Below are 20,815 nucleotides of genomic sequence, written 5' to 3'. Positions count from 1 at the left end.
ATTCAATCATTTAACATTACAAATAAGTCCAGTCAAGTTCAGTTCAATTCAGATTCATTTAGTTCGAAAGAGCAAGACCTAATTCTCGCAACGTACCTCTACATCAAATTTGATACTAGTACTCCGTAATTCTTTCTCCTTTGACGAACACCCCAAACCCTTAATTAATTTCACTAACCTAAAAAACCCCAACATATAAATAAGCTTAGTTTTATTTTAACAATTTAAACAAGTTCAGTTCAATTCAATTTAAAAGAACAAGACCGACATATGTCTATATTTTCCACATCGATTTGACACTAGTAACTCTCTCTCTCATTTGACCACCACCCCAACCCCATAATTAATTTCATTGACCCAAAAAAACACTTTTAGCCTAATTTTTTTTTACAAAATATTAAAAAATTCCCCCATTTATTTCAATTTTTCACCACTCCCCAAAATTATTTTTCCCCTAATTATCTCTCCCTCTCTCCGCAAAAACACCTCCTCTCTTTTCTCTCTCCTCACAAAAACCCAAATCAACCCTATCGTCGCTTCCCCCCCTCCCCTCCTCCCTTCCCACCGGAAAACCGCCTTTCTCTCTCCTCTTTCCCGGCGGCGATCGCTTTACCGCTACAATCCTCCGATTCCTCAATACTTATTCCATACTAAGGAAGTAAATAATTATTTCCCGATTTCACAAAAAACAACAGAATATATAAAGAGAAATATCAATTTTTTTTTGAAATAGTAGTCCCCTCCTTTTTTGTGTGTTTGATTTCCCGGCCATTTTCCGACGTGATTTTCCGAGTAGGTGTGCGCGCGATTATTTAACCGGCGCATCCTTTTCTCTCTCCTCTTTTCATTGATACCTTCAATTGGACCCCGATTTTTGCAGGTAAGGTTGATTTGATTAGTGGCTACTGAATTGTGTAGGAAATTGGCGGGTTGATTTAGGGTTTTTGGTGTTGGATTTTGAATTCGGATTCGATTTTTAGGGTTTGTTTATGTAGGGAGTTTATTGAGGCGTTTTTGAGTGTTTAGCTCGTTTTGTTATCAGTGTTGAGTGTCCGATCCGTTGTTTTCCTAATTTGATTTGTTTGTTTCATGGAGTTTGGTTGGAATGAGTTATATTGATGTTTAGTGTTGGATTTAGGTTTAGTTTGTGATCAGTTGGACGTTGAATTTCAGTTATTTGTGTAGAGTGCTAGAAGTTAACTGTTTTTTTTGGGTCTTTGCTAATCATTGCATATTCTCTAACCTTCTCTATAGGTTTGATTAATTCATCAAAAAGCTTGTTTTTTTTGTTTCATTATTAGCTCATGTCGTAGCCCGACTTGCTCTCCTTGATTACTTGGACAGTGATTGTAGTTAACTACTCAAGTTCTAGGAAAAACATGCTTGTATGATATAAGCCAGTCAACTTCACCCCATATGAATTTGATAATCACCATTATGTGGAAAGGTTATTCATAATGCTCTCCTCATATTCCGTTGAAGGCGACTCTGTTCTTTTCTTACACTCTTCTTACCTTAGTACTACTGAGTGTGTATTGCTTTGTGTCAGCCTCTTGCTATTTGCTACTTGTTTCAGTTTGGTAATTGTAATATGAAGTATGAGAAATTTTATTGCTTCATCTGACTGCATTCGTTCTTGTGTATTCCTAGGATTTGTTCTGGAGTTGTTGCTTTAGGCATTAAGCTGGTAACTACTTTTAGAGTAGAAGATAACAATTCCATGATAGAGGATGGCATTTTTTAGGGATTATACGAGGGAGACAGTCACCCACAGAGCCATGGAGGACAAGAATGTTAGTCACACTGTGAATAGAGTACACAACTCAATTGACATAGATTTGAATTCGAGTGAAAATGATTTTGAAATGAAGATAGATGGACATTATCAAAGTGATGGTGAACCGGGTGCTAGCAGACTACCCAATGAGGTGGCTGTCAATGGTGGTGCTGACATGGAGCCTTCAACTTCCCATACATATGAGAGAAGAAGTAGAGGTACAGCTGAGAAATGGGGGTCTACTTTCTGGAAAGGCAGTCAGGCAGTGGCTTCCCATGATGTTTCAGACTCTGGACATGAATCTAGAAGTGGTTCGGAGTATAGAAACGATGAAGGGTCCGAAGGTAATTCGTTTGGCGGGGAGGATAGATTAGAGTTAGAAGAATACGAAGGGCAGAAGGAATCAGAAAAGGTTCCTGCAGATGAGATGTTATCCGATGAGTATTATGAGCAAGATGGGGATGATCAGAATGATTCATTGCAGTATAGAGGTTTGAATCCTGTTACATCCAATCCAAGACCACAATCAAGGACCACCATGCCAGCTAACTCAAACCGGAGAGCTTATGATGATGACGAATATGCAGAGGAGGAAGATGATGACGAAGCAGATGGTTTGTCACTTATTTTCCTTATCTGGGTTTTGCTTCTGAAAATCGTTAGGTCACACTATAAACCTTTGTTAGGAAGTTACTTCTATTTTATGGGTTGATTATTTGTCTTCTTTCTGTTAGTAGAGGGTGATAGAATATGGAATCTCTTGCTTTAGAATTTTGCGTTTCTTTGGCATTGAAAGTTCCTTTAACAACACTTGCAGAAGATGACCCTGATGACGCAGATTTTGATCCTGATGGGGTTGTTGCTGACCGGACAAGGGTGAAGGTTGTTTTATATCAACTTTGGAGTTGGAGACTTTGTATCTGTCTTATTCAGTGTGCTTCATGTTTCATCTTTTCTAGCCTACCTTGTTTAAAGTTGCTGTTTGAATAACTTCAGGACGATGACTGGGAAATCGAGGATTCAGAAGAAGAGGTTGAAAGTGAAGGAGAGGTTGAAGTTTCAGATGACGATGATGCATACTATAAGAAGAAGCCCAGGGTTGGTCAGCGAGTCAAAAGTGGAGGAAATGCAAGGGCTAGTAAGGGGCAGAGGTCTCTCTCTGCCCCTACTCGAAGAAGAAAAGGTAGGGTATCAGATGATGAGATTTCTGCTGAGGATTCAGAGGATGATAGTGATGAGAATTTTAGGACAAAAAGAGGTGCTCATCTCCGCAAAAACAGCAACCTTGGGCGAAAAAACGAGGCTCGCACTTCTACCAGGTCAATTCGCAAGGTTTCATATGCTGAAAGTGAGGAAAGTGAAGAAGTTGATGAAGGGAAAAATAAAAAGTCTAAGGTTTTGATTCTCATTCCCAGTCTTGTATAATTTCTTAGTGTGCTTTGGCTTCTTTATCTTAATAAGATGGATTAAGGTACTTCTTAATTTTTATTATTTCCCTTTTCTGCGTAAAAACTCACACGAACACCATCTGTAAGTAGAACTCAGACCGTGTTATTCCAATAATTATTTACTGTCTAGCAGTTTGTCATGTGTCTAAAACTATCAGGTCAAGTTTTGTTGGTCTAGAACTCTAGATTCTATGCGTTTTTTCTGCCAACAAGTTGTATCGGACTATCATTAGAGGGGTGATATTCAATGGTTGACTTTTCTTGTGTTGTTGATGCCTGGCTTTTCTTTAGACTCTGGACGATATGTATTTTTCTTGATGTCTGTTATTTGGTCTTAACCCTCTGTATATCTTTTGGCTTGAAGGATACTCCCTTTGTCCACTGTTGTTTGCCCCATTTTCCGTTTCATGATGTCTCTAAAACATTGCCCCAAATTTGACACTTATGACCTTCACTCAATTAAAAATTTGAAAAATAGCTCAACCACTATTTGGGAAAATAAAAAGAGATGGAGGTAGTATGTTGTGCTCGTACTTTATTATTCCTAACTATCGTCTGTTTCTTACTCACAGGAGGATATGGACGAGGAGGATGCTGACGCAATTGAAAGGGTTTTATTCCATCAGCCAAAAGGGATGGCTGAAGAAGCTATCAGAGCCAACAAATCTACTCAACCTGTATTGCTAAGCCACTTGTTTGAAACTGAATTAGATTGGAATGAGATGGAATTTCTTATTAAATGGAAAGGGCAATCTCATCTTCACTGCCTGTGGAAACCATTAGCTGAGTTGCAAAATGTAAGTCTTCACTCCTCTGATTTGTTTTTGAAATTGGTCATATCTGTGATGTCTGGATTAATCATTATTTGTAGTTATTATGCTGAATGGTGTCCTACTCCAATTCACTATGTTTCCGGCATTGTGGCCTTTTCCCCCCGTTTGTTCCTTTGATTATTTTATTTTTTATTTTTTCCTCCCCTCTCCATTTTTCAGCTCAGTGGCTTCAAGAAAGTTTTGAACTACATGAAAAAAGTTGCGGAGGATGTAAGGTTTCGGAGGTCTGTATCCCGTGAAGAGGTGAGTTTTACCCCCCCCCCCTCCTCCCTCCCTTTGTCTAGGAAGATAAAAAAAGTTCAAATCTAGCTCTTCCTGATGCTGCTAATTTTGAGAATTATTATGTCTGTTATTTAATTCATTAACTTTTTACCACATGACTTGTCTTAATTTAAAGTCACTTTCCCCCTGCTGTGTGTTTTTATCATTTATGGATTATTAGGATTTTATCTGTCAACCTATCCAAAACGAAACGACACTGCTACTTCAACAACAATTGTTATAACATGAACCAAGTACAATGATCTGTTCCCCTGTAAAAATAAAGAAGGTTTTTCCCCCTGACAGTCCTTAATCAGATGCAGGATAAACAGGAATGTAATGTTGTAGATGCGAAACCCAGTATCTGTATATACTCGTATACCATCACTAGCATCTTTTGTATTTCTCCTTGTACCTGAATATGCACCTGTCTTTCTTTGGCTGTGAACTTATATTTCTTCCGGAATTTGTTTGCATTGACTAAATTGTGTGCTAGTGGACTTTGTTAATAATTTAAACTGCTTGTGTCTTGTAAATTGGATTCATAGTTCAGCTTAACATAGCATAGTAGTCTCAGGCTAATAAATTTTCTGTAGAGAGAGGTATGAGGTACAGAAGTAGCAATCAACTGGTTTAGGGGAATCCTGCCATAGTGGGGTATTGCAAAGGCCAAATTTGTGCTTATTTTGAGTGTGGTGCATTTTCAAAGAATTTTTTTGACTATGTTTCTTGTAAAAATCTATACTTTCTTATGTACCTTCTCATACCTATTACATGTGTTATCATGTTATTTGGGGTTCGAAATAATTTTCTTTCTTCGGTTCCATTGTAAAGACTTAATGACTGTTCATATCTTATTCTTGATATTGTCTAATTTATTTGTTACGTAGTATATTCGTACCAAAATATTAATGTTTCGATTCTTAGCCATCTTCCAATGTCTTTTTCGCACATTCTTTCAGTATTACTTACAGGGCCATTTTAGTTACTTTATGGCATTCTTAACTCCTGCCCATGTGTAAATGTGATACAAAAGAACTTTTAAAAAGGATGGTGGCAGTAGATAATAAACAGTTTTTTTTTTTTTTATGTTGTTAGACTATGAGGAAATGGCCCTGAATATGGTCAACTACTCCTTTGTAATGTACTTTTTCTGTGTGACTTGTTAGATTGAGGTCCATGATGTAAGCAAGGAAATGGATTTGGATCTTTTTAAACAAAATTGTCAGGTACTGTCTCATAGGTTGAATTTGCTTTCCTCTTGGTGATTTCTATAACACATTGTGTTCCTACGTTTATATCTGGTGTTAGATCATTTGCAGTCAGAAATATAATATCTGTATGTTGCATGTGTAGGTGGAGAGAGTAATTGCTGATAGGATAAACAAAGATAGTTCAGGTGAGGTGACTCCTGAGTATCTGGTGAAGTGGCAAGGATTATCTTATGCTGAAGTTACCTGGTAAGTGTTTGCATTCTTTTAATTGCTCCAAGCGCGGTAGGTTTTGGACTTTGTTTATTGGTGTGTGTGTCTGTGTGTGTGTGTCTGTGTGTGTGTGTGTTTGCTTGTTTTTTAGAAAAAAGTTTGTATACAAATTCAATTCTAATTTTGGGTAGGTGGAGAGGTGGTTTGCAACTTAATCTATCAATAACTGAGCTTCAGTGAGAGCTAATACAGTGTTTTCTTCGTTTCTGTTGCTCTTTTGCTTCACATACATAAAATTTCTGGTCAGACTGCTTTACAAATTGTTTTAGTTCAATGGTTGAAAAGATCTTCTGTTCCTAAAAATACCCATGTGTTTTACTGGTTGAACTAGAATGTATGCATTGTATCATTTTGTAATCATGAGTTCATTTTGTTGCAGGGAAAAAGATATAGATATTGCATTTGCTCAGGAAGCTATTGATGAGTACAAGGTAAAAACACCAGAGCGTTGTGTACTTGTGTTTTTTGTCCTCTCTTTTTCCGCTGTCCGTCTTCTCGATTTGGAAAGTGGTTTGTTGTGCATTTAATTCTTGGCCTATAGTGCTTTATCTTTGCGTTAGTGGATAAACAATTGCTAGATAATGGGATAATGGAGAAGTGACAAGCTGATTTATAGTAGTGAACACTCGTAACATTTATAATATTGGTGTGGCCTTCGAATTTTTATTTTAGTTGAAGAAATTCTCTTTGATGTTGGAATAGAGAAACCATTATTAAGATTATTTCATGGATGATCTCACATCCTTTATAGGTATGGAGGGCGTGATTTTAGTATAGAATTTGTTCTTGGCACCCCCCATTTATTGCGAAATGTTCATCTATGAGAACAGTTTTTGTGTTTGCTTGTTCAAGGGAGGTTTGTTGCAAATTTCAAATATTAAGAGAACATAGTACTAAAATTGGAAACTTCTGTATTGTACCCCTTTGGTAGAACCAAAAACTAAAAATTTATGTTACCTTTTTTAGTTAACTGTTTATGTAGTGTAGGTTTTTATTCATTTGTTTGAATTTCTTCTAATATTTCCACTAATTTGAACAAGGGCACCGTCCTGCTCTCCATTATTTACCCCCCTTCATCTCTTTCCTCTCGTCCAAGCTTCATTTATGGCTGCCTCTATATTATAATCTGCAACTCTGTTAAGCTACTCACCACAATAACATACAACTTTTGGCATTGTACAAGCCCTACACACATTCTCTATCTGTTCCATCAAACCTTCCATAGCAGCCACCCCAGCTGCCACAACCCTCTCTGCATTCTAATTTCCCACTCTTTTCTCATTGGCCAACCACCTCAACTCAAAATCCACATCACCACCATCGTCCTGTACCAATCTTAAAATTGCTGCTATGATGAAGAATATGGGGTAGTTTGGACTCTTTGATCACTGGAAAATTCCAGCAGTTCTAGATCTAGGCGGCCAGTCTAACCCCCTCGAGCCAAATCTAAGCCATGACCGCCACTAATAAAGGGTTCTATCTCTCTCCTGATTTGTTTCCTGTGTTGACGGTGGTGAAAAAGATGATGGTTAGCTTGGTGGTGTAAGGTGCGAATTGTTGGTGGGGATAACGATGGTTATGACGGGGAAGTTGCTTTTAGCTAGTATGGAGGACTGAGTGTGTTCTAGGGGTTGTTATTTCTGGGGTTTGCTGTGAGCAGAAGGCAGTGATGCTGGTGAGCGAAAGCTGAGGTGGTGGGTGGCTGCACTGGGTAAAAGAGTGGGAAAGTATGGTTTTATCTGCCTTCATTCGTTTCCTGAGGCGAGGAGCATAGTTAGTTAGTTAAAGTGATGTTAGTATTTGACTTAAGTACTTAAGTGAATTTTTAATGGAAATAGGACTGAATGTTTTGGTGTAAAATGCGGCCAAATGAATTGGTCACCATATAATATTCAAGTTATTTTGGTTTACCATATTGCAGTGATGATATGATTTTTCGCTGTTGGTTGGTAGGGTAGGTAATATGTAATTCTTGTTGGTGAATTTTGTTCTTGATATGCAAGTTGCTTGTACGGACTTTTCTCTGTTTACTCACTGTGTTTATATATGCGTGCATGATTTGATATCTGTTTTTTTCTTATATGCTGTGCTTTGATCAGGCTCGTGAAGTCACTATAGCAGTGCCAGGAAAAACAGTGGATTCACAGCGTAAGAAAATCAGAGGTATGGTAACTGTATCAAGCAGTTTTAGTTTGCATGATTGAAGTTGGTTTATTTTGTTACAAATATGGATTAGATGCGTGAAATTCAGATTTATATTGTTAGAAATTATTGTGTTCTGGTTGATATTGTCGATTATGTCATTTAGTTATTCTTTTTTATGTAGCAACTTGGAAGCGGTTCTCCATTTCTGCAGTTTGCGCAAATAACTCCTATATTGATAAAGTTCATGTTGTGTAGGAAGTTTGCGGAAGCTGGAAGAGCAGCCTGAATGGCTGAAAGGAGGAAAATTACGTGACTATCAGCTTGAGGGTTTAAATTTTCTTGTTAATAGGTATTGAGATTGATTATATGTCTCTATCGCTTATTAGAGTGATTCTTGAGTTTTTTCGCTGTTAGTTTTTACGTGACCTCTGATTTCCTTGTTTTCTTAACTTGACCTAGTTTTCCTTTCTTTTTCACTTTTTTGATGGTTTCGTTAGAAATTCTTATTGGAGCAACATGCCAATCAGTGACCTTATTCTTTTGTTCCAACTTGGTTGTGGGGCGGTTATCTTAGCTATATTTACGGGGGAACATGACAATTTTATTCAACTTTTTTAATAAATAATTTTTTTGGTTGATCATGTTGTATATATTTTTCTGTACTTGAGCATGTCATTTGTATTCCGTTCATGTTTGGCTGTGCTTATGGTGGATACATAATACATTCCTGATGATAGAATTCCAGAACATGCCAAGCTCGTGCCTCTTTGAAAGAGCTTTTAAAGCAGGAAAGAGCTTGATTTGCTGTTATTTTTCTGTATGTGAATCAGCTGTACAAGTTCTGATCTGACCCCTTTACCCATCTTTCATTTTACAGTCTACTGAGTTTATTTTGGTTTTGGGATGCTTTCATATTGGACTTTTTTGGTTTCCTTGTTTCTTGTGAATGAACTTATCATATGAAACTGCTGTTTAGCTTCTGAAGTCTGAACTTGCAATAATTGTTGCTACTTTTTTTGTTGCAGCTGGAGAAATGACACTAATGTCATCCTAGCTGATGAAATGGGTCTGGGAAAAACTGTTCAATCAGTTTCTATGCTTGGTTTTTTACAGGTATAATCTTGTTTGTATTGATTTCAATATATTACTGTATTTGCTTCCTTTTATCTAATTAAAATTTTAACTGGTATTTTTCTTTTTGCAGAATGCGCAACAAATCAATGGTCCATTTCTCGTGGTTGTACCACTGTCTACCTTGTCCAACTGGGCGAAAGAATTTAGGAAATGGCTTCCAAGTATGAATGTTATTGTGTATGTTGGAACTCGTGCTAGCAGAGAGGTAATTTTTACGTCATCTTATTTTTATATTTTTGTGTGGTTTAATTATGTTTGTTTCTTTTTGTACGTATGCTTTGTATTTGTTTCAGTGTCATGAAGACATTTATCCATTGTCAGTTCTCATGTTTTCTATGTGTTGCCCTGTGGCTCTGCATTTGGCTTTTCCTTAGTAATGTGCCTGTCCTTTGTGCTGGCTTCTATGCCACTTTTTTTTAGTTCTATTGTTTGGTGACTGTTGCTACAATTTGTGGAGTGTAGGAATGTTCTATTTTTAAATAAGGAATGAGTCCAACTCTGTCATATTCTTTTCATACATCGACTCTTGTGCCGTTGGTCAACAATGATGTATTAAAGATTGTCATGCTGCCTGCATCTGTCAATTATGCGTATTTAATAAGATGGTTTTTTTGTGCTACATGTGAGTTTGTGTGCTTCATTAGACTGTTTTGGATTGCTTGACAAAACTATTGTCTTGGTATTGTAACTCAGGGTAGATTTAGTATCACTTTGAATATTTTATTTTGTTCTTTATATAGCTGGTTGTTTTGCACATAATTTGATAGTGGAATGCCCCCTTCTATGTTCCAGGTTTGTCAGATGCATGAGTTTTACAGTGAAAAGAATACAGGCAGATTCATCAGGTTTGATGCTTTGTTGACAACATATGAAGTTATTCTGAAGGATAAGGTGGTGCTTTCAAAGATCAAGTGGAGCTACCTAATGGTTGATGAGGCTCACCGTCTAAAAAATAGTGAAGCGTCATTATACACTTCTCTCTTGGTATGTGCCTTTTGTCAGATAATGCATTGGACTACTCCCATGGAACTCAACTCTCAGTTTATTTATATTTTTTTTGGCAGGAATTTAGCACCAAGAACAAGTTGCTCATTACTGGAACTCCATTACAGAATAGTGTAGAGGAGCTATGGTAATTATATATTTATATATCTAACTAAATAGGTTGCTTTTGTTTGTTGATGCTAACTGTTATCTTCTCATGCAAATTCCATAGTATAGGATTCATGGAGACTGCAGATAACTTGTTTGGGGGGTGAGGGGAGAGGGAAGAGTTTTGAAAAGTGTACAGAATTTTTTTAGATATACATGCCAGTCATGTGTATCTAGAAAATTTCTGTTATCTGATATCGGATTTGCATGTGTGTAATATTTTGGAGTGCATTATTGATGTCTACAGGACCCCTTCTATGGGTATAGTATAATTGCTCACATATGGCTGAAAAGGCTTTGTTTCCCCTGGGTGACGTTACACTTTGTATGGCTAAGTTCCTTGCATTTGAAAGCTTTAAGCAGAGGGCTCATTGTGAAAGCTTTGGCATGTAATCAGCTGACCATATGGTTGCACTAGTAGCTCTCCTTTGAGGTCCTTGAGTTCCATTTCTCATTACTCAGTTCATATTTGTGTAGTGTAAGGGTTAATTCAGGCAAGAAGGGTGCTGAAGAGGTCAATCTGAATGAAATTTTACTTGCGCCCGTATGTTATCTTATACCGTTTTTTGTATTGGTTGAATCCAACTATAGAAGATACCCGGGGGAGGAAGTATTTCCCCTCTCTCTGCTCTAGGTTTTGGTCTTTTTATTTTTCTCTTTCTTATAAAGCTTGTTGTAGGGAGATCTAGGCTCTCAATACACTTGGTATGAGCTTAGTGGTCGAAAAACAACTCAAATCCCTTGCTCTCCTTGTTTGTAAGTCCAGAGTGAAGCCAGTCTAAGCACGTGTGATCCTCCTTTCACAAATTTTCCTGCTAAATTGACTTTGATTATCGAGCAATCAATGCAACTTCCACCAGCTGCCTTCAAAGCTCCAAAGGATTATCTGAATCGGGTGTTTGTTCATGATAACCTCTGATTGCATGTGAGCACTGAGCAGTCTGTGCATCAAGCTTCTTAAATGAAGGAAGCAGACAGGTTGCTTTTTGAACAAGTTCTTACAGCTGTCTAGTTGAGAGTCGTAGCTACGCTTTGTGCTAAAAAGTTTGCAGAGTGTGAGAGAGGGCACATGTATCGCAGGTGACACCCTGGCAGTGATCTGCGACTATGGGTGTAAGTGGACAGGGAAAAGCCCAATCCTATCTGAAGTTGCCAGATTGGACCAGACTTGAAAAAGTTTGGATTGGTCTCGGATTTCATAACTTTCTGGCGCGGTGCCTTATAGGCTTATCAGGCCCTGGGACCCCAAATTGACCCAAAACCAGTTTTGCATGAATTGCTTCTATTTGGCTTTTAATCTGAAGCCTTGATTTTTTTTATAACCCTGATCAGTGAATTTGATAGTTGAATGTCACTTTTGGTTAGTAGTCTTGGATGCTTTTATATTGTGCGTGGGTAAAGACAAAGTATGCTTAAAGGACTCAGTTGGTTCTCTTTGGGACAGAAACCGAAATGACTTAAGAGACCCCGATCACACATTCGATATGCATGGACGCTGGCCCTAGATCACCGAAATTAGACATGATTCGGCCTGATTACACTCAAACTTGAACCACACCCGATTTGACAACTGTAACTGTCACTTCGATAATTTTAACTTTCCAAAATCTAAGAAGTGGTACCGACTTGGATATTACTAGTGTTTTCAGGATGTGATATTCAAAAAGGGTAACCCGCTTGGTTCTTTTGTGAATATAATTTTGGATCACCTATCCACCATGCTACTCGGACTCTTCATTTCACCTCAAATACCCATGTCCATTACTCGGATCCGCAACACTTGGACACTTTATTTTGGGCCAAAAGGATGAAATTCTCACAAAATAGCCGAATACTTGGACACATACCCGTGTTGATACGAGTACCCAAGTCCGAGTAACATAGCTTATCCATTGGGTTGGAATTATGGGTTTAGCAAAGACCCGGGTTCTATGATGGAAAAATAGTATACTGCTTACAGAGTTGCAGTTCCACAGTGGTTTGTTGAGTGAGAAATACATGTGGGGGTTGTGGAATCAGGGTGTTCTCTACATCTCAGTTTGATCTCTTATGCGTGTTATCAGGATTTTGAAGGAAAGCAATTCGAAACCGTTGACTTCCTAGTTAGACCTTTATTTAGAAAATGACAAATTTGGTATTCTTTTACAGCCGTACTTGCCTATGTTTTGGGCAAAACTGTTTTCTTGCAAGTCTTGTGAAAATGTGAATACAGTTTCCCTGACCCCCACCTTTGTGATGCTAGTACTAGATTAGTTTACTTTTTGTCTTGTGGTTTCATTAATCATTACCCTGTTTTGACCACAGGGCTCTGCTTCACTTCCTCGATTCTGATAAGTTCAGGAACAAAGATGTCTTTGTTCAAAACTACAAAAACCTCAGTTCATTCAATGAGATTGAAGTAAGATAATTTGTTGTTAATTCTTCTCTTTGTTTAGCCAATGGTGTTTGTAAAAGAGTACTTTGATCCTAAAAGTTTGGCTGGACTTTTGCTAGCTTGGGAATCTTCACAGTGAGTTGAGACCTCACATCCTCAGGAGAGTTATTAAGGATGTGGAGAAATCTTTGCCACCTAAAATTGAACGAATTCTTAGGGTTGAAATGTCCCCACTTCAGAAACAGTAAGTACTTAACTCAGTGTCTTGTTCATTCATCTGCTGTTCTGTTATGTTTTCATCCATTCTTACTTTAGACTGCCTTGCATGTCAGGTATTATAAGTGGATTTTGGAACGGAATTTCCATGACTTGAATAAAGGTGTTAGGGGAAATCAGGTATGTTGGTTGGGTGGAATTTTGTTTGTAGCAGATCTTCTAGATTCTTTTGGTCTTTTGTTATGACAGATTGCTTACAGGATATCTTCTTGTGTCAGGTTACTTATTGAATTAATAGGCTTCTAGCATCTTTGAAGTGTATAACAGGAATTAATATTGATGGTGCAGGTTTCACTACTGAATATTGTGGTGGAGTTGAAAAAGTGTTGCAACCACCCATTCTTATTTGAAAGTGCTGATCATGGTTATGGTGGCGAAACCAGTGATGGAAGCAAACTTGAGCGTATGATACTTAGTAGTGGAAAGCTAGTGATTCTTGATAAGCTGCTTGTGAGATTGCATGAAACAAAACATCGGGTCCTTATATTCTCACAGGTTTTTTTCTTTATCCTTTTCCATTCCATAGTCTGAGTAACACTTGAGTAATGCTGTCTGAGTTTTGGCATTTATCTTAATCTGTATGAAGTAGCTTATTCACTTCATTTAGTTTTATGATTGTGACAATGCGTCATCGTTGATATAATTTAGTAAGTGAAGCAACTAAGCAGAATACGTCATGTTGTTAAGACTGTTTAACATGTTTGTGTTGCGTTACATACTTGAGTGTATGCGGTGTGTGCATTTTATGCGAGCCTTGTGCGTCTTAATGTGGGCCTGTTAAGCTGAATGTTTGGCTACATCGTTGGAGATTTAAACTGTTGTCAGGGGTCTCCCAGAGTATATGGTATCGTGAGCCACATGGTGTTCAAAGCTTACTGGTAATAATGTTCTGTTTTGCTGTAAGGGAAAGGATTCTGTATGTGGAAATACATGCCTGAAAAGTAAGTTTATGAAAATAAAAGTTTGGCTGTGGAAATACACCACCTAGCAGAACCTCACCGGCCATTTTAGGTGAATTGTACATTTTTTCATCATCATGCCCTTCTGATTGTTAACGTTCCTAAAGGTCTTGCTTGTGGGGACTATTTGATTTACTATAGTTGAGAAGAAACAGAGTTTCTTCAGTTAGACCTTCTTTTTTGTGTAATGTTTGTTAACTTTCTGGGAGAAAAGAAAATGTTCAATCATGATATTTAATTCTATAATTTTGTTGCTCTTATTCTTATCTTCTTCTTTGTTATACGCTTATACTTGCATATGCAAAGGGTAACAGGTGATTTATCAAAGTCTGATTTTTTTCATGCAGATGGTGAGGTTGTTGGACATATTGGCAGAGTATTTGTCTTTGAGAGGTTTCCAGTTTCAAAGGCTTGATGGTAGTACTAAGGCTGAGTTAAGACACCAGGCTATGGAGCATTTTAATGCCCCAGGAAGTGATGATTTCTGCTTTCTTCTCTCCACCCGGGCTGGTGGACTGGGCATAAACCTGGCAACTGCTGATACCGTTATTATATTTGATTCAGACTGGAACCCTCAGAATGATTTGCAGGTTTGTAGCTAGAAGACTTTGTATTTGTTTAATAGATTACCATATTGACTTTTGACACTATATATACCCTTTGACCATCTTTGTTAGTTTATACATAAGGAAAAATATTGTCATCTTGTGGGATCTTGTTCAATTCGCTTCAAATCTCTCAATAAATATTTCCACTATGTCAGCATTTTATAATTTTACTTGTACTGTACATAGATACTAGTTGTTAAACTTTCATGAGAAAACATGAAAAAGCAAATGGTAGATCTATTATAAATTGGAGGAAGTACTACTTGTTCTTTATAGTCGCAATTTCTATAACAAATCCTGTATAAAGCCTCAATGCAAAGAGGAAAAAAGAAAGCAGAAAATATTGACTTTTCCACATCGGTTAAAATTGTTTACTTGTCCTGATGAGAATATTTTGGACAAAATTTGCAAATTTTAATTTACTTGTCCTGATGACAATATTTTTTTGACAAAAATTGCAAATTATTATCTCCTATGATTCTTTCAACTTTATTTTCTCCCTAGCTCTCTGCTAATTCACATTTTTGTATCTAATGTATGTAGGCAATGAGTAGAGCTCACAGGATTGGACAGCAAGAAGTTGTTAATATCTATCGTTTTGTAACGAGTAAAAGTGTTGAAGAAGATATCCTTGAAAGGGCGAAGAAAAAGATGGTAAAATGATTACCGTTACCTGGCTCTTAATGGAGGTATATTTTTCTATTTCACATTTAACTGTGACATATGTTTTGTGATAGGTCCTTGATCATCTGGTGATCCAGAAGCTAAATGCAGAGGGTAAATTAGAGAAGAAAGAGGCTAAGAAGGGTGTTACCTTTGACAAAGTAAGATTTTCGATTTCTTTGGTCTAATCTTTGTCTCCGTGTTTGTATTTCCTTGGTGTTTTAGTCTTTAACTTCTAGTTCCTGTTGTTCCTTGTTGTTCTGCTTAGTTCTTCAATTTTCTGTTATGGATCTCTTTTAAACTGTTTGGTTTGATATGCTTCTGTCACTTTAGAATGAACTTTCGGCAATTTTGAGGTTTGGAGCTGAGGAGCTATTCAAGGAAGAGAAAAATGAAGAGGAGAGCAAAAAGAGACTTTTGAATATGGATATAGATGAAATTCTTGAGAGGGCAGAGAAGGTTGAGGTCAAGGGAGCTGAAGGGGAGCAAGCAAACGAACTTCTAAGTCAATTTAAGGTATGATTTTGAAATTTCATTGGTCTGCTATAGCTCCTGTGCCTATTTATTCAATGAGCTCAAGCGATTTCGTGGATGCAAATATGTAGGTTGCAAACTTTTGCAATGCTCAAGATGATACTACTTTCTGGAGCCGCTGGATAAAGCCGGATGCTGTTGGGGAAGCAGAGGTTCATATATCTGCATTGTGTTGGCATTTTATTCTTGTTTTATAGCCTGAATGGATTTTCCAACCCCAAATGCTGCAGATTCGCATTAATAATTTGACATATGCAGGAGGCGTTGGCTCCTCGAGTTGCAAGATTTAATAAGAGTTATGTGGAGCCTGTCCAACCTGATGGAAGCAACAAAAGGAAAAGAAAGGAAACTCCGTCTATTAGGGCAAATTCAAAACGCCGTAGAGGAGAGTCTTCTAATATGGTTCCAATGATTGACGGTGCCTCAGCTCAAGTAAGAGACTGGTCTTGTGGAAATTTGCCAAAGAGAGATGCAACGCGTTTTGCAAAAGCAGTAAGATTCTCATATTTATCCCCCCTAGTGTGATTCTCAAACGCGTTTTGCCTTGGATTTTAGAAATTATTAGGTTTAGTAAGAAAATATTGTGCCCTGGGTAGGGGAGTGGAGGAGAAGGGGCTAGGTTTCTGTGAGTTCCCCATTAGATATGTGTACTCACGTCGTCTGATGTTCAGGTTATGAAGTTTGGCAATGCAAGCCAAATGAACTTAATTGCAGCTGAGGTTGGAGGTGCAGTTGAGGCAGCTCCAGTGGATTCTCAGATAGAACTTTTTGATGCTTTAATTGATGGGTGTCAAGAGGCAGCTAAGGAAGCAAAGATTGATCCAAAGGTATTCATTAATATATAATGGCAAAGCCTCTTACATGTTTCTTTTGGATGTCTCTCGGCTGTTGTGGCACTTGCTCATGTTATTCATGTTATCTGCAGGGTCCTCTTTTGGACTTCTTTGGTGTGCCTGTAAAGGCTAATGACATGGTCAACCGTGTAGAGCAGCTTCAACATGTAGCTAAGCGGATTGGTCGCTATGAAGATCCCATTTCGCAGTTCCGAGTGCTAAAGTACTTGAAACCTGCAAATTGGTCAAAAGGGTGTGGGTGGAATCAAAGTAAGTAATTGTATGATGTTTCCTATGGTTTAAGTTTTTCACTGTTTGCCCATGCTTTTCGTGAAATGTGGTTTGTCTCACTTTATGTGTCCCACTTGTTAGTTGATGATGCAAGATTGCTGTTGGGCGTGCATTACCATGGGTTTGGCAATTGGGAAAAAATCCGGTTAGATGAAAGGCTTGGTTTAACTAAGAAGATTGCCCCAGTTGAGCTTCAAACACATGAAACTTTCCTTCCACGTGCTCCCAATTTGAAGGATCGTGCTTCCGCACTACTTGAAATGGTATGTGCACTTGCATTCAGAAGAAAGTTCTGTTATGTATCTTTGTTTTAACTTATCTGATGAACACTTTACTATAGTTCTTGATGTGATATATATTTTTCCTTTTACGGAGTATTGATTAACTATTTGCTCTTCCTGTTGCGTGCGAATGAACATAATGCTGGTTTTGATTAATCAAGATTTTATAGAATCCATTTAGAAACACTTGTATCCATTGAGCATAGTTTGCTTATTTTGATGTCTGTTTTACCTTCCAGGAACTTTCTGCTGGTGCTGGGAAAAATTCTTGTCCCAAGGGGCGCAATAAATCTTCAAAAAACATTGATAATTTTCAAAGTTTAGCAAAGCCTCGTAAAGGTCGGGGGAGGCCGAGTTCCCCCAAACATTCAACTCAGATTGAGAAAAGGCCCCAAAGAACCCAGAAAGCTGAACCTTTAGTTAAAGAGGAAGGTGAAATGTCTGATAATGAAGAGGTATATGAGCAATTTAAGGAAGTCAAATGGATGGAATGGTGTGAAGATGTTATGATGGATGAGGAAAGAACGTTGAAACGTCTTCAAAAGTTGCAGACTACCAGCGCTGACCTTCCGAAGGAGAAGGTTGATCTGTTCGCCATGCAATATCAGCAATATAGTGTATTTAAAACCGTTGTCTTGTTTCGTAACCTTCTTCCCTTCTCTTTACAGGTGCTCTCAAAGATCCGTAAGTACTTGCAACTTATTGGCAGGAGAGTTGACCAAGTTGTTTTTGCACACGAGCGTGAGCCACATAAACAAGATCGTAAGTTCAATGGCTTTCTGGTATATTTTGTTTCAACTTATTGCCATTTGTGCCAGCCTGGTATCCTTTGATACTAAGAGTGAGCTTGTCTGGGGCGGGGATCACAGTCTAATTTCAGATGGTGTACAATATGTGCTGCTATGACTGCTCTGTTATTGATTACATATTTCACTATATTTGAATGCTATCCTCAATCCAATGAACGCCTTTTCCTATTCTGATTAAAATATATTTTCTCATTTATTAGGGATGATGATGCGATTATGGAAATACGTTTCAACCTTTTCTAATTTGACTGGGGACAGACTATGTCAAATTTATTCCAAACTTAAGCATGAACAGGAAGATGAAGCTGGGGCGGGACCCTCCCATATCAACGGACATAATGATTTCCAACGTCAGTCAGCTAGATTGAAGGGACTAAAGAACAATAACTCGTATCAATCAGCTGAACCAGATCTTAAAATACATGATCCAGCAAAGTTTGAGGCATGGAAACGGAAGAAAAGAGCCGAGACAGATGCTTTCTTAGAGGCTGAAGGCCCTTTCCAGAAACCTTCTAGCAATGGCCCAAGATTGCCCGCATCTAATTCTTTGGGAATACTGGGTGCTGCACCAACTGACAGCAGACCATATAGTAGTAATGAGAGGCCGTATAAGATGCGTCAGAGTGGTCTTCAACAACGGCAAGGTTTCTCATCAGGCATTAGGTAACTGTTACATGGTGGTTGGATGGAGTCCATTTGAGTAGCACCTCAATTTTTTTGGCCCCTGGGATAAATAAAAATCTATCTGTCGACAAAATGGCCAATGCTAAGCCTTGGCATGTCAGATAGGAGTGTCCTGGTTAGCCTCGATGGCTAAGAAAGAAAGCATGATCATCTACACATTGACATAAGCAGTGGCAAGTGACAAGAGACAAATGAAGAAGGCAGTTGAGCCCTGCAAATAGCGGTGTTTTGTTTTTCTCTAGTAGATAGAGGCCAACAATTTGTTTACAATTATAGCTTAAAGTAGAAAAAAGGATGTAGAGAAGGTCTTTAACCTAGTTTCTCTGTAATCTACTCATACTGGGTAGATCACTGTATTTAGTACTTACCGGAGTTACCGCACCTTCAAAAATGTACATTACTCAGTTTTGTTATCAAAATCAAATTTTGGTCATTGTAAGCTGCTTGTAGATACTTTTTGATTGTTGGTAATAGTTTACTTCCCTATAGTAAGGTTGATCACACTTCTTTTTCTGTTCCCTTGGTCAGTTGCTTTTTTTTGGCATCGTCCCCCATCGTTTTTACTACCTTCACTTCTAACTGATTTTTACTGTGGTTGTTTTACCTTCTGTTTTGTGCCAGATGCAGAACCTTTCCTCAAGGTGGTGAGATTTACAAGGTGTATCACTAATGTAAGGTAATAGTACATTCCATTCTTCTCGATTGAATTCCATTTGAGCAGAAGAATTCTTTTGCATTATTTACAAGGTGTTAAATGCAGCTGCTTTGATGCTAGATAATTTTTTTCTTCTTCTTCTGAAAGTATCTGTTTTGACAGAGTTCCATGGGCAATGACTCAAAGTGTACTGGAGGCCTGAATGTTTGTGCCATTTGCTGATTCTCCTGCCGTTTGTTGATCTGGAGTTCAGTTAAAGGTCAGTTCATGCGAACTGCTAAAGTATGTTTTTAGTTGTAAGAATCCTTGACTTAAATGTGTTTTCAAATATTTTCCTGGACTATGTTTTGAAATGGATCCGTGATTTTTGTCCAGAGTGAACTAAGTATCAAGTGTGTTCATAGTTCATACCATTGATATGTGATAGTGTCAACTGTCAAGAATGGACATGGGCTTTCTCAAAGTGAAATGAAGAGTTCGAGTAATACATAGGTCAATGAGTATGAATAAGGAAGTATTTGTAATATCAGCAAGTTTATACTACTCCCTCAGTCCCAAAATTGTTGTCATGTTTTCTATTTCGCGCGTCCTAAATTTATAGTCCTATTTCCTTATTTGGACACTACTTTCCCCACTTTCCCATACACTATATTCCACTTTCTACTTAACCGTACACTATTTTCCACTTTTCCATACACTATATTCCACTTTTCTTAAAACCCGTGTTTTTAGTCAAACAGGACTATAATTTTGGGACGGAGGGAGTATATTACTACTTAACTAGGCATTGATTTATGAACTTCACTGTTACTAACCAATTAAGGATTATAGAACTACATGAACATGTTTCAAACCCAGGAACTTGGTAGACATAATATATGTAACTGATTAAGGTATATGTATTTTGATGTCTTTTTATATGTAATTAATTCGGATATTTCATGAAATACCCCCGAGTTTTGCCTTAATTCACCAAATGCCCATCAAGTTCCAATAATTCACCAAATACCCCTCACAAATGACTTAATACCCCAGATACCCCTCCATGATGTCATCATCCTTATAATCAACCAATTACGATCTAATTACTCACTTAATCCTTAATTAACCCCCTAATCCCTAATTACCCACCCATTAACCCACCCATACCAATTAACCCACCCATTTCTTTTTCTTTTCTCAAATCCCTTCCTTGTTCCATTAACCCACCCCCCACCTCAAGGATTTCCATGGCAGCCCCCCTTCTTAACTCTCTCTCCTACTCCATTACCACCACCTTTCTTCTTCCCTGACCTTCCCAGATCTTTCTCGCTAATTAAACGACGCCAATCTCCTCTCACTCTCCATTTTTTTATTTAGTTTTTCCCTAAATAATTCATTTCCCATAGTTTTCAATTTGACCAGCTCGATTAATCCAGCTGATATTTGCAAAATCTGGAGTTTGCTTTTTGATTTAATAATTTATTTGCCTTGTTTTGTGAACTGGGGTTCTTTGATTTAATCATTTATTTGCTTTTTGATCTAATTTACTAATATCCCCAGAAACCCTTATTTTGGATTTGTGATTTTTTGAGAATTGGTGGCACAATTTGATGCAAAGCTCCGTTCTTCTTT

General features: G+C 37.8%; 1 protein-coding gene across 1 annotated transcript; it reads left to right on the top strand.

The window, feature by feature from the left end:
* Positions 1 to 457: 457 nt before the first annotated feature.
* On the top strand, positions 458 to 19,049 carry LOC110783294 (protein CHROMATIN REMODELING 5). Its single transcript, XM_021987612.2, has 31 exons — positions 458 to 880; positions 1,651 to 2,391; positions 2,595 to 2,659; positions 2,774 to 3,172; positions 3,798 to 4,022; positions 4,218 to 4,301; positions 5,489 to 5,548; positions 5,676 to 5,779; positions 6,183 to 6,234; positions 7,903 to 7,966; positions 8,204 to 8,297; positions 8,974 to 9,061; positions 9,153 to 9,287; positions 9,875 to 10,066; positions 10,147 to 10,214; positions 12,539 to 12,632; positions 12,728 to 12,852; positions 12,941 to 13,004; positions 13,173 to 13,379; positions 14,191 to 14,433; positions 14,995 to 15,105; positions 15,189 to 15,275; positions 15,448 to 15,630; positions 15,720 to 15,800; positions 15,907 to 16,140; positions 16,320 to 16,475; positions 16,574 to 16,751; positions 16,854 to 17,035; positions 17,293 to 17,634; positions 17,722 to 17,815; positions 18,063 to 19,049. Exons 2-31 carry the CDS (start codon positions 1,731 to 1,733, stop codon positions 18,527 to 18,529), a joined length of 5,139 nt encoding a protein of 1,712 aa, XP_021843304.2. The 5' UTR covers positions 458 to 880; positions 1,651 to 1,730; the 3' UTR covers positions 18,530 to 19,049.
* Positions 19,050 to 20,815: the final 1,766 nt, after the last annotated feature.

This window comes from Spinacia oleracea, chromosome 4 (assembly GCF_020520425.1).
Source record: "Spinacia oleracea cultivar Varoflay chromosome 4, BTI_SOV_V1, whole genome shotgun sequence".
NCBI classification, from domain to species: Eukaryota; Viridiplantae; Streptophyta; class Magnoliopsida; order Caryophyllales; family Amaranthaceae; genus Spinacia; species Spinacia oleracea.
The sequence above is the reverse complement of the archived record's forward strand: the minus strand, read 5'-3'. Positions and strand labels throughout refer to the sequence as shown.